The 14,039-nt window shown below is 41.4% G+C and overlaps 1 protein-coding gene across 1 annotated transcript in view; it reads right to left on the bottom strand.

The window, feature by feature from the left end:
• WWTR1 (WW domain containing transcription regulator 1) overlaps window positions 1-14,039 on the bottom strand; it is a 40,572-nt gene that overhangs the window by 4,552 nt on the left and 21,981 nt on the right. The window contains exons 3-5 of the mRNA XM_074547601.1: window positions 5,555-5,742; window positions 877-1,010; window positions 224-336 (exon numbers count right to left, since the gene is read on the bottom strand). Of these exons, the coding sequence (XP_074403702.1) occupies window positions 224-336; window positions 877-1,010; window positions 5,555-5,742 (435 nt within the window). The remainder of the gene's footprint in view (window positions 1-223; window positions 337-876; window positions 1,011-5,554; window positions 5,743-14,039) is intronic.

The raw sequence follows: 14,039 nt of genomic DNA, 5'->3' as shown, positions 1-14,039 counted from the left end.
TTTATTCTGTTTAATATCAGTCTGAGGTAAAAGAGCAGAATCTGGATCTAAGTTAAAGCTGAGAACCTTCTGGGCACTAAGCACCTTCAAGGCATTTTCTCCCAGAATGTCAGTCTGTTCTCTTGATTAGGAAAGCTGCAGATTATCGTTCAGTCATGCAATCATAAAACATTACTAGCCATAATACATGGATTATACTTTAAGCTAAATCTGAGTATTCTACCTGTATCCATCTCATCTACGTTGCTGAGGAAATCTTCAGGTGTTGTTGGTATACTGTAGCATCCTAATCCCAAACCACTGTCTGTACTCTGTTCCCTGGAGTGGTATGGCCCACTACAAATTGAAACATGAAAAACACTCAGTAAAGATCCTCTGACAGACACAGTTCCTGAGCACAGTGTCAGAAGAGAACACAGAAACAGATACTGAGTCATTAAGCCTCATCCTGTAACTGCTGGCCACTGATCAGCCAACATAATATTTGCATCACATCAGCCCAAACAACAAAGTAATTTAAGCGAGGTCACGCTTAAATTTTGAAATACACACATTCATATATAACTCTCTAGCTGAAATCAGTTCTGACAGCCTAAAAAGTTGCATGTATTTACACGTAGGTAACACACCTATTCTACCTAGTCTTCTACATACACTAACAATAGAATTAAAACCACCTGTTACAATTTATTGCTTTTTTAAAAAGATTCCTTCTTGAAGCATAAACTGAAAAGATTTCAGGCCAGCCACTCAGCCATCCCCTCTGTTTACAGTAAGAAAAAAAGAAGATGATATAGGGATTATTTTAGAGAGACACCTGTAACAGCCTAGAGAAGGCAACAGAAGCAACTGCCTAATGAAGAAGAATGAACTTGCCTGTTCAAGAAAGGATCTGATCCATTATTTGTGATAGCCCTCATGTCCTGTGTCATGGCAGGGGTGTTCACAGCTGTCTGAACTGGGACCATGTTTTCTGGGTCCATAGGAAGTTGTCTGCAAAGAGCAGCCTCCTGAAATGACAAATAAATACCAGGGAGGGGTTATTCCAACACTCAGAAATACTGTAGTCTTGTAACAACATATAACAAACACATAACATATACGCTGAAGGAAAGTAATTCTGAGTGATGTCACCATGAGTATTTGTTTACTCTGATATGAAGAAAACCATGACCGTGTCTTAAAGCACCACAGAATTTAGCTGTCAGTTCTACCATGTCTGGAAGCCAGGCCTGTAATTCAGCTACCACAAAGTACTTAACATGCTACAAGAAAACCACTGGAACCAAGACTGTGATTCAATAATCTTTAGAATGAACACTCTGCCTAAGAACAAGCATTTGCTTAATGACCTGTCTCATGTCCATTATCTGCAGGATGACAAACAAGCAACCAGAGCCAAAGGAAACTTATTTTGCAACTCTTCCTGAAAGATAAATTCTTCCAGCATTATCTCTGTGAAACACATATGACATCTAGTGGTACAGAGTTCTATACAGAGGTTGTCTGACCCCAATTGGATGTTCCAAACAAAAATCCTAAGACCTTAAAATAATAAAGCTATATCTCTTTTTACCATGATTAACTCCACTGACTCTTTTTAATGAAACAAACAAAGTAAATATTTAATTTAAATCCTAGTAGAAAACTTCTCTGACTCAATCATTCAGTCTCCCCAGCACAGAAAGGATTAACAGGTCTTCAAGGCTAGAATATGATGTTTTACAATGTTTTCAATTATTTGTTTCATTGAGGAGGAATTGTCTGGTCTCTTTGTGAATAAAGTAGCACATATTGGTGCCCATAAAAGAAATATTTCCTTTATAACAAAATTATCAATATATTCATTGATAAATTACAATTTACTTTAGATGGTGTCAGTATTTAGCAAGTGTTAAGAACAAACATTCTTAAGATTCTTAATAGCTTATGTACACTAGGTTTTTGATTAAATTTGTCAAGTGACAATTTTAATGGTGACATTTCTACTTAGAATTTAATCAGCTGGAGTCTGTGAAAATGTACAAACCTCTTAGAAGGAGAAGGTCGTTTTTTTAGCTGTCTACAGGCAGATATTTTCAGAACTTTTAAAAAAATATAAGAATGACATCTACAGCCACACGAGATTTAGACAGGCCATCCAAAACAAAACATCTGTCAGCTGAAAAGCCTGCAGCACCATAAAGAAAAACTCCCACTATCAGTTACATAATCTAACTTCCTGTCTCTTCTTTGTTGCAAAAACCACCATATTTATTATAGAGCTACTTGATTGACTCTCCCTTGGGGAATGGCTCACCTCCCATGTCTTTATTTCAACATATTGCCTGTTGCTTGTAATATGAACTCCATGTGTACTTTTAAAATGTGGAAGAACAGACTCTTGCACACTGGAGTCAGATTTGGCTGTGGAAGCAGACAGAGTGCTGGCTCCACCATACATGACATATGCTCTTCAGCTGTAGGTCATTTGTTCAGAAGTCACATTGCAAGTTTATTACTACTACAGATGTCAGATTCCTTTGCTCCTTTGACATTATTACAGCAATGGTAATGGAGAAATGGATCAACTACACAATACCCAAAGCTTTATGGTACCCTACTATGTCCTGTTCTATATTCTAAGCATGACTACAAGGTTTTTAAGAAGAATATTTGTTAATCTTCTACCCTAGGATGAAAGTCTGGCAAAAAATGGCAGGCCTGTGAGCAGCAATATCAGTCTCAGCCACACCAGCGAGCTCCCAGTCTCTGAGTGTGGGAGGATGCCTCCTCCTTGACCAGCAGAGACCATCTCTGGCATTCAGCTAACAAAGGACCAAGTGCCTTTAGTGATCTGCTTGGCACTGTGATGCACATAAACCCAAAGAACACTTTCAAAATAAGTAACGAAATAAACGAAAAAAACCCACAGAATTCTAGTATCAAAAAGTCATGTCAAATGCTTCATGAGTGGTTATCTTCAAAACCTTTTAAAGCTTCACAGCATTACAGTGAGTTGAATGATTCACTGCCTCAGAAAATGTAAACCCTTTTTTAGCTGCATGCCTGACAAGCACAGAAATTTCTTGTCAAATTTCCTAGAACTGTTCTTGGCAGAACTGACCTGAGTTCCACCCTTAGTTGCCAAACTCTCATTTCCAGCTGGGGGAGATGAGTGAGAGCATTTTTACAGTGGGTTTACATTGCTGGTAGATGCAGTTCCTCTTCTGCCAGTCCTCAGCGTGGAAAGCAAGAGATGTAGACATTGCCTGTGCCACCAGTAAATCACACCCTTGGCCATCTGTGCAGTGGGAGGAGCACAGCACAGGAGCACAGGGGCATTTTTATCTTCAGGTTGTAGCAGGCCACTAAAGGTCTATTCTGCGAGGACAAAACAGTGATAAATGTTCCTCTACATGTTGCTCCACTGCTTCTTCAGCCTCTTCTAAGCCTCTGTAACATTCTGTGGACAATCTCTGCAATAGGAGCCCTGGACCAGAAAGAAGCCTCTGAGAAGTACTGCCTTTTTGGGACTATTTGTACCCTTCAAATGTATGCACAAATACAGCACATAATGGCCCTGGTGCACACAGAGAAGTGCTGGGGCACCTTCTCTGCAGGACCTTTCAGAGATTTCTGACTGACATTACCTCTACCAACTTCCATTTCCAAGAAGCTCTTTAGTAGCAAGCAGATTCTCTCTTTTCCTTTGGAAAGCTGGCAAACCCACATTAGTGTAAAAGAACGTTAACTCCTTTATCATCCTTATAGAATGATAAAACTGAGTAAGGAAACCTTTAAGTAGATGCTATCATACTGGTTTTCTGAAATGCTGCCCTTCTGGAATGCACTCAATCTAGAGTTCTAGGTTTTAGCAACTCCATGAAGAGGAGGACAAAGAAGGAAAGAAATTCCCTAAGCCCAGAGCTTCCAGAGCTATGACCCCTTCCAGGCTGGGCACGCTGCTCCACCCCAGCAGCTGCGGCCAGGAATGGCTGCGGGGAGCAGCAGCTGCTGCTGGGCTGAAAGGTTTGTGACCCTCCAAGGAATCCTGTCCCTCGCGCAAATGCTCTGCAGCTCCTCACAGCTGCTAGCAGCAGCATACACCCTTACTCAGCATTTTCCCCTTAGGTTACACTAGAAAAGCAAAAACAGCAAGGGAGGGTCAGGACAGGAGTAACTGTACTTGGACACTGATGATCCAAGAGGATAATTGCACCCTCAGTTGCCAGGATTCAGGATTCTGAGGTTACTGGAAGGAAGTTCACAACATTCTGTTAGGAAGAAGAGATTTTGCATCTTGCTTTCCTCTCTAAGAGTTACACCAGTTGTAAAACTTCAGTAAGGCGAAGTGACGGTGTGCTGCTTCATGCAATGTGGAGCTTCAACAAACACTGCAAGGGCAGGGTGGTACTGGGCTCAGTTAAGTGGAAGTCTTGGCTGAGTATGGCACAGCTGCAGAGTGCTGTGAATGTATTGGTTTCAAAGTCAGCAAAGCAGCAAAACCCTCCCTTGTGTTAATGGCACAACTGTTTTGAAGCCTAATTTGCTCACCTTGAAAAAAGAATAGAGCCAAAGAGAGTAAGCTATGATGACAATCATGACTAAGCTGGTACCAAATACCCTCACTCTCTTCTCACATCCATCTCTGTCATGAGCCCTTCATGGGAAAGGAGAAGCCACACAAAAGACTTGAGAGCACTGCCTGTGTCAGAGACTGCCACCTTAATCTTGTGAAAGTTGCTGTTTTTAAAGGTACTTAGAACTGGTAACTGCAGCATTTGCAAGGCCACAAACAACGATATGTTTCTTGATAAAGTATACTTCTTTCATGCTGTTTCTGAGAGAAACGGATTATCTTTTTTTTTCCATTAAGGAATCTGATTAATATGCCATACAAACACAACACCACTACTGGACTTGACTGTAACAGATGAAACACAATTCTTAAAACTTTGTTTTCTTAAGGCAGTATAAAGGAAATTACATATCTATTTTGTACAGAATGAGTCATTTTATAGAGCTGAAACTTAAGATATAGAACAATAAGCAAAACATCAACAAATAACCAACTCTGAAAAGTCTTTAGATCAGAGGTGTTCATGTAAGATGTGAATGTGATTTTATTTGAACTAAAAGGCAAAGGGTGCAAATTAAGAGAGTACAGACTGGAGTCAAGAACAATTCCATATGTTCTTCCTTTATCTTCAATGAAGTATGAGCATGGTCTCCTGTGCAAACCAAGTTAAACTGCACATGAATCAGTGTTGCCCTAGTTGCTTATGGACAGGCATAGAACAGAATTAGGCCCTTACATGACTATTAAGAAAGACTGGTAAGAAAGATGGCAGGTCAGTAACTTCTGACGTTGTTATGTTAATCCTGTGTTCTGTTCAGTGCTAGTTTTGAGAAAAAAAAATGAAATTATCTGTTTATATTAGTTTTTTGGTTACCCTTCTGTAAAACCATAGTTAGTCTTGGCATAGAGTAACAGAGCTACTAGGCATGCTTGTTAAGAATGATGCATTGAACGAAAAGCTCTTGAACAGAGTAAGAATATCTTTGGCGTTACCTGTCGCAGTAACTCCTCCTGGCGCATCCGGATCCGCTCCCTCTCCATCTGGATTCTCTGGAGCCGCAGTTTCTGCTGCTGCTGCTGCTGCTGCGAGGCCAGCGCGCCGGGCAGGGTGAGCAGGGCCGGGGGGCGGCCGGGGGGCGGCAGGGCTGCGCCGGGGGGCAGCGGCGGCGGCGCGCTCAGCACTGCAACGACAGGAGCCGTGGCACCCACGGGAGCCCGTGGCACCGGCTGCAAGCACCCACGGGAGCCATGGCACCCACGGGAGCCCGTGGCACCGGCTGCAAGCACCCACGGGAGCTATGGCACCCACGGGAGCCCGTGGCACCCACAGGAGCCCGTGGCACCGGCTGCAAACACACACAGGAGCCCGTGGTACCCACGGGAGCCCGTGGCACCGACAGAGCCCGCGGCACCGACAGAGCCCGTGGCACCCACAGGAGCCCGTGGTACCCATGGGAGCCTGTGGCACCAGCTGCAAGCACCCACAGGAGCCATGGCACCCACGGGAGCCCGTGGCACCGACAGAGCCTGTGGCACCCACGGGAGCCCATGGCACCCACAGGAGCCCGTGGCACCGACAGAGCCCGCGGCACCCACAGAGCCCGTGGCACCGGCTGCAAGCACCCACAGGAGCCATGGCACCCACGGGAGCCCGTGGCACCGGGTGCAAGCGCTGACCCGCTGCACAGGGCCAGGACACACCGCTCTCTCACAGGAATGCATCCTTAGAATTGCTGCACTTCAAATGACTGAGACAACTACTCCTCTGGCAAGATCTGCACTAGCAATTGCTTAATAAATGATTTTATATGTTCTGAGTTTATCAAACAGGAATACTTACAATATAATAATACCTATCCTGGTATGTTCAAATATTTACCTAATTAACTAGTAAACAACATTTTTTCAAACTGAAAAATCCTAAAAATGTGTGCCTATAATAGGCAGTAAGCTAGTAAAAATATTTCAATTTAACATTGTCTTTATTGACAGATTTAAATCAATTATTACTGGAAGTAATTTCCAGTTAACAACTGAAACCTTTTCTGCTAGAATATGACCCATCAGTCCCCCACCTTTGGTAGGATATTCTAAAGGTTGACAGGGGAAGAACATCATAGATGGAAGGGTTAGAAACAGGACCTTTAGTCTTTAGTAAGCAAACCTGAGTTATAGCCAGGTAAACCCCTTCACTTGCTGACAGAAGGCTGTTGCTGAACAAGTTAATACTGCTTAGATTGTTAATATTTCTTAAATCAGCATAATCTTTTCTGATCAAATTCAGAAACTATAAATCAGAGCAGAATTCTCTGTGAGATGAACATTTTTATTCACAGAACTGCTATGAAAGAAACTAAGTCTGTGTAGCTCTCTGTGTGTCACTCTGGTGCCAACATGTCACAAAGCTAATAGAATGCCCCATCCCCTCAGACAGCAGGTATCCCTCATAGCTTACCAAGAAAATGTCTTCCTGTTTATGGTGCTAAGAATAGTACCATAATCCAGCATTGAAATCCTCCAGACAAGCCAGGAGTGAAAAACAGTGAATTTTCAACATTTTAACTCCATGGTTTGCTCAGGACCCAGGTTAGATTTATTGCTGATGCAGATCAGGACTAGCTGCATGGACCAGGTGAGAATTAGTCCTGGGCTATCACACGACCAGATGGATCTAAGGGCAGCTTTACTACCTGTAGGTGGTGCAAAGCCCACACTAATAAATCCTTCTGGACATTGTGGAAAGCATGCAGGCAGATCTAAACCATCTTTGCAACTTGCTTCCAGAAGCAGGTGTTCTGGAGAGGACTGCACACTCCAGTGTGTCATCCCACAGGAGGTTTAGATTGGAGATTAGGAAAAATTTCTTTGCCAAAAGGTCTGTCCAGCTCTAGCACAGGCTGATCAGGACAGTGATCCATCCCTTGAGGAATTCAAAAGCTGTGTGGCTGTAGCACCTGAGGGCTTGGGTCAGTGGTGGCCTTGGTAGTGCTGGGTCAATGGTCAGACTCAATTACTTCTGAGGGCTTTCCCAACCCAAATAATTGGTTGATTCCAATTCTATCAGATCTGGGCTAGATCTTAATGCAATTTCATATGCAACACTATAGGTAATGTCAGGTAGATTTTGTCCTGCAACCCTACCTACCTGGGCAAGCCCCAGTACCCAGGCAGAACACCAGACTCTTCTAAAGAAGCGCAGCAAAGTGTGATGACAGTTATTACAGGACTAAGACTTCTTACTGCTTTACCAATTTTCACGGTGTCAGTTTTTCAAACAACAAGAAAAAAAACTGACTAAACTAAATTGCTTTTCTTAATGGTAGAATTACAATGATATGCATAGGAAAATGGAAAAATATTTTATCTGGAACACTTCTAAGCATGTTTAATAGGTTTCATACTGTCTAGACTTCAAACTAATAGCGCATCTTTAAATACACTGGTAGAATAAAAAGAATCAAAACAATGGGCAAATTACCCTTGTGGTACAAACTTGAGCTTGGCTTGTGAAATATATTTTACCTAAGTGCTTCTCCTAGGACTGCTCAACTGAACCAGAACTGAACCCGGGCAGCAAAAGTGGGTTGGTATACAGCTGGTAACTTCTTGTCACTAATGGTCTGAACAAGGCCAGTGAAAGGAATGTCTTGGGTCAGCCCTAGTGAGCAACTTAACAAACAACGACATTCTACAAATCTCTGTTCCGTGTGATATAATCATATGGCATATCTGTTGTGATATTTACAAGGTTTTAGTAATTCCTGCTTCAATTTGTATTTCAGCTCTGAATTTGTATTTGAATGGTCTGAGGAACATAATGAAGTTTGGATTAAAAAAGAAAAACCTGCAGTTCACATGCCAGCTGCACGGCCCGACACAGACCCCGCTGTGACCGCACAGACACACCAGGGACCCCGGCAGCTCCTCTCATCCAGAGCTCTGCGGAGCCTCTGCACCATTGGGCCGGTTTGGAGAGGGTAAAAAGTTACCAAATAAAAAACAACTGGTCTTCAGTAAGCTTCAATTCACTAGGCAGGGTCTGGGACTCCAGTGTAACATCTCTAAAGTTCTGCAAAGAAAAAAATATTCAAAAGCTCAAATTTACCACTCTGTGGTAAAAGAGACTGGGTCTAAAATGAGAGAAGTATCATCATTACAGCAGACAGACTCAGGGTCTGCTGAATTCAGAAAGAGAGATTCAGTTCTCTTGGGGAAAACCTAATTATTTTGCAAAATGAAGTAAGTCTTTCAATAAACAGCCATTATGCAATTATCCAGCCCAAATGAAAGCAAGTAAAAACATGGAGCTAAGTTCCAAACCTGAACTATGCAACCACAGTTCCATTGCAGTCCATGAAATTGCAATTATTTTGTTTACATCAAGTTAGACCTATGTGGTTTTCTTTTTCCAGTTAGAAGAAAAATAAAAGAATTCTTTTATTGCTTTTGTTTGCCTTTAAATTAATAGTGATATCCTAGTGAATTAGGTTTTCTGACATTGTAGGAGACCTTTCTGTGGATGACTTTACTGGATATATACTAGGCAAGGATTATTTTGTGGGAAGAGACATGCAAGTTGCAGAAGCCAAAACATGCAAGTGTCAATCATTTTTGACATATGGATTGAACTGATTGCACCTACTTTTATTATTAAAGTGTCAGAAGTGTCTGGACATTTTTATTATTTAAGTGTCTGAAGTGCAGCTGTTGGTCTTTCTGCTCTGTTTATAGGCAGCCCAGACCCAAACTCAGACGAACTAGCCAAAGCCAGGTCTCATGCAACACAGTCTCATGAAAAACAAACGTCTACAAAGGTTAAAAAAAACCCCAAAAACTGAAAAACCAGCCATACTACAGTTCTGACTTAGTCATGACACTGTAAAGAAAAAAAGACTGGGCTCCCCTCCTTTTCTCACTCCACTTCAGCCAACAAAGAACTGCTTGTTTCATTTATTTCCCAGAAAGAAGCATTAGCCTTCTAACAAGGTCAGCAAAAAATGCTGCTTTTCAGTTCTGGCGCATTTTGTTCCAAAAATCTGTAAAGTATTAAAGCAAAAAGTTGCACTACCCCAGTGCACAGAAACTCCTTTATTCAGACTTCTGAGCTGAAAATAGCTATATAGAAATTTCTCATCAGTTTCAACTGTTAAGGCCTGTGACATCCACATTTAACTAATCTTTCCCATCTTCAATGATTTAAGATTAAAAAAATCAATACAAACAACGTGCAGGTGCAACATCAAAGCTGTGATTTAGCAGGAAGTTATTTAAAAGATTGGAGATTTACTCTGCAAGCACTTTTAACAATAAATCACTAACAAAAAGTGATGATGGGAGCTGCTTGAGTGGACAGACAGCTTTAATGCTAATGATTAATTACTGATGACTGTTAGATTTAAAATATTTAATAAATTATTTTTACTTTTGCTTCATGCAGTCTTCAGCTTTTACATTTCATTTCCTTTGAAACTATGGAAATGACCCTCCACTCTTGCACTGGTACTTGTTTGGATTACTACCCTTGAGGGGAAATGCTTACACCAACAGGAACTTCTTTGTGTCAAAATTAAAAATTACTAGAATTTGAAAAAATGCCAATCTCTCTCTTGAACACATCAACCTTTAGCATTTCAGATTTACTAAATGGTCAGTTGCTGGCTTAAAGGTGTATGCCCTTTGATTTAATTTACCTGATACTGAAGTTACTTCCTATTAGACTCTGGACCTATTAGCCACTGTCCTTAAACATAAATAAATTACTCCATTTGAGATCTGAGAAATCACTTGTTAGAGATTTTAATTGCAAACTACCTAAATCCCCTCATTCTTTTGAGAGCTGCATCACAAACCACTCATTCCCACAGATGAATGCGCAAGTCCTCTATAATACTTTCAGGTCTCAGAAAGTAATCACCAGAAGCAGGTGCCAAGATTATTCACACTGACCACAAATGAATTGTTTGCTTCTTTCAGGATATCCAGTAATTAAAAATGATCTGGAACAGGAAGCCTTTCCACCACGCAGGTGGTATGAGGGTATGGACTAGAGAGAGGGAAAAACATATTCCTCTCAGTGTCACACATTTCTAGCCAAGGCAAACCAAGACTTGAAAAATCCTGGACATTAGTGAACAGTCTTCATGGACATTAGGGAACACTAAAATACATATAATTTGGTTTTGAACAATTTGGGAGTTTCTGTGTTCTTATCTCCAGAGACTTCTTTGACATAGTTACCAAAACTGCCTTTTATCATCCCTAAACAATAGTAGCTACACCTCTTTTATCATGGCAGGATATGGAAACTTTGGTTCATGTGTTTATTGTTCCTAGACAGGATTTTGGCATTGTTTTATTGATTGGATTTCCTGGCTGGTTAAAAAAATTGAAAGCAGAGGCAAAGTGCTGTAACTCCCAGTTGTCCAGACCCACTTGAAATATCATTACCAATACAGCTGAAAGATAAACTTCTTAGATTCATGGATGATTTTCTATTAAACAACAAGCATCAGAGGCTCTTCACAATAAAAAATTCTAATCTGTAATACCCAATGTCCTATATCTTAGAGAACCAGTGAATTAATAGTGAAAGCCATCCTGCTTGTATCACTTGGGTCACACCTGCTTGTGGGTCTTGAGAGAGTACATTCTGAGGGTAAGGTTCTCTTCCTCAGAAAGGAAAACCAAAAATTAAATAGTTCTTCACCTGGAGTTTGATACAAGAAGTAAACGTGGTTGAATTCTCAGGATCAATGCATAAAGTGACCCTAAACAAATTAACATCAGGTTTTCCACTGTCTTCTGCCTGAACTGGTTGATTTATAAAATTAAGATAAATATTACCAGCTTCTACCAGAGATGAGTCATGTTATTTTTCTTATAGTCAGTATTTACACACAATCTGATCAGGTGAAAGTGGAGATGTCAAGAATAAACTAAAGTACATGTGGCACCCTTCTCCCTCTGCCAGAAATTCTTCTCCATTCTTGAGTGTGTGCGTGCGTGGGTGTGGGTGTGGGACATGTTCTGACACTGCTCCACTCAGGGCTCATGGTAGAATTTTCTTCATGGTGCCAGTCTCCTTCCTGAAGAACATGTGAGAGCTGCACCAGGACCTTCTCCTCTGTCAAAAAGGATTTCTACACCTGTGCGCACAAAGTCCCAAGCTTCTGCTCTGGTCCCACCACTGACCCTGCTTTCAGCAGAGGCTGGGTTGGAGCCCTTGCAAGGCCCTTTCCCAGCTAAGCTATTCCACGATGGACACAACCATAACTTGTGCAAGGCCTCAGCCGTGTGTGGAAACTCAGCCAGGAAAGAAGTCCTTCCCTCAGAACAGGCATCTCCACCTTTGTGAGCTCACAACATTAATACTGATCACCCAGCAACTGTCCCTGCATTCAGTACACCTGGATGAGTCCACTAATGGGGTTCTTATCCAATCTTCTTGAGGATGTGACTAGCAGACAGCTGATAAACCAGCAGCACAGAGACAAAACAATACAACTTACTCCAGATATAGAGTACAGGAACACTGAAAATGTCAGGAACTGTAACACTATTTATGATTTTTTTTCCCCGCAAATGTGCATATTAATGAATTCATTCTGGCAGAACCTAAGAGAATATATATTTATAATTTGCTATGTCAGTGTACAGAATTAAAAGTGATCCAGGTACATTTTCTGAAGGCAGCCTTATCTGGGCCAACAGATACTATACATCAACCATCATTGCAGAACAGCCTCAGTCAGCAGGGACCTTGAAAGACCATCTGGTACAAACTCACCTGGAAAACAAGACATTGCAAGGGAGAAAACAGAGAGGGTAACAGAAGATGGCTCAGCTCTAAGCAGAAGATCCACATGGACACAGCTTGCTCCTGAGCTCCAGACTTGTCACTCCCTCCCTGACAGCCAGGTCATAAGTAACTACAGCATTTAAAACCCTTTCTGCCCACCAATCCCATCTCTGTGCACAGTCTAATGAATCACACAGGTTCTCTTTTGTACCAGAAGGAGTCAAACCAGGCACACCTGTCTGTAATTGCTGCTGCAGGAGGGGCCACTGTGAGGAACGGCGAAGGGGACAGTGGTGGCCGTAGGGAGCATCAGGGACGCCCCACCTGGCTGGACTTTGGCAGCTTGAGTTAGACCAAACACCACTTTTAACCACGGTTAGATAAACTGAAATCCCCCTATCCACACCCAAACAAACTCAGAGGCCTTTCACAAAGTGGCAGTGCCCAAATCTCTCAAACCAGCAAACTCTGGGCACCCCTTAACACACATTTCTGTCGCTCACACGGGACCTAGAGTAACTGTGCCTTGCAGCCTGCAACTGCTATTTGCTCCAAGGCCTAAATCCCACACCCAGCTGTGCCATAGGGTGGGCAAGAAGTCTTCTGAGGTTTTTTGCAGTTCTTTTTGTATGAGCTTTTTAAGGAACTCACATATAAATGCAAGCTAACTCATGCAGAAAATGTAAATACTATTAGAGGGGTTCATTATTTTATGGAAAAATAAGTTGCAAATTGTTAAATTTGGAAAATATTTAAATGAAGACCAGAATGTGTTTACCCACTGAATGAAGAGTACAATCACAAAAGAAATCTGTTTGAAACACTTTAAAGGGAGAAGGATGGAAATAACAATGGTTTTGAGTGTTGCCTAATGTAGAATAGAGAAAGACTACAAAACAAAAAGCATTTAATTAAAAAAATCTTGCAAAAGAAGCTCCTGTAAGGACCTATTTTTTCCTCTAAGTGTTGCTACATGTGTTCGAAAGTCACCCTCCACCATCTTTGGAGAGCAGGGAATGGCATGAAGGCAGCAGGGGTGGGGGGCAGCAGGGTGACCCCAGCCCGGCGCTCTGAAGATGCAAGAAATACACTTTTTCTGCTTGTCTTTAGTCTGACACTGATCTCTTGCCCTTTGCTTCCAACAACAAAACATACACTGAAAACATTCCTATTAATGCTGTGCTTTCCTTACATCTACAAATATACATATACAAATCATCTTAGCACAACAATAATGGTAAAATTAATAAGTTTAAATATATGCTAACCCGCAAGAACATGTTTTCAATCTGTGTGACAAATATTCCTTTTCATTCATGAAATGTCACTGAATTTAGCCATGGTGTTTAAATGAGCACAGAAACCTGCCTAGCATATATTACTTTCCTGTAAATTCAACAAGATGCATCAAGGGAAAAAACACATGATGCCTTTGTTCTATAACATTTAAAAGGCAGTGCTTTAAATGTTAGTGTGAAAACTAATGCTAATGAAGTGTACACTTACAGCTCACAAATAGGCAACATAAAACCATAGTAAGAGAAAAGCTAGAAAAATACAGCAGATTTTTTGTAGTATGACTACTAACCTCAACCAACTTTCACTATATGCTTTTGTATGCCTCCAACACAGGCATACTATGATTTGGTATCACTTAGTGCCACTCTGTGCTTTGATAAA

The sequence above is a fragment of the Zonotrichia albicollis genome, chromosome 9 (genome assembly GCF_047830755.1).
Source record: "Zonotrichia albicollis isolate bZonAlb1 chromosome 9, bZonAlb1.hap1, whole genome shotgun sequence".
NCBI lineage: Eukaryota > Metazoa > Chordata > Aves > Passeriformes > Passerellidae > Zonotrichia > Zonotrichia albicollis.
Note: the sequence above shows the minus strand (reverse complement) of the source record. Positions and strands in the feature narration are given on the sequence as shown.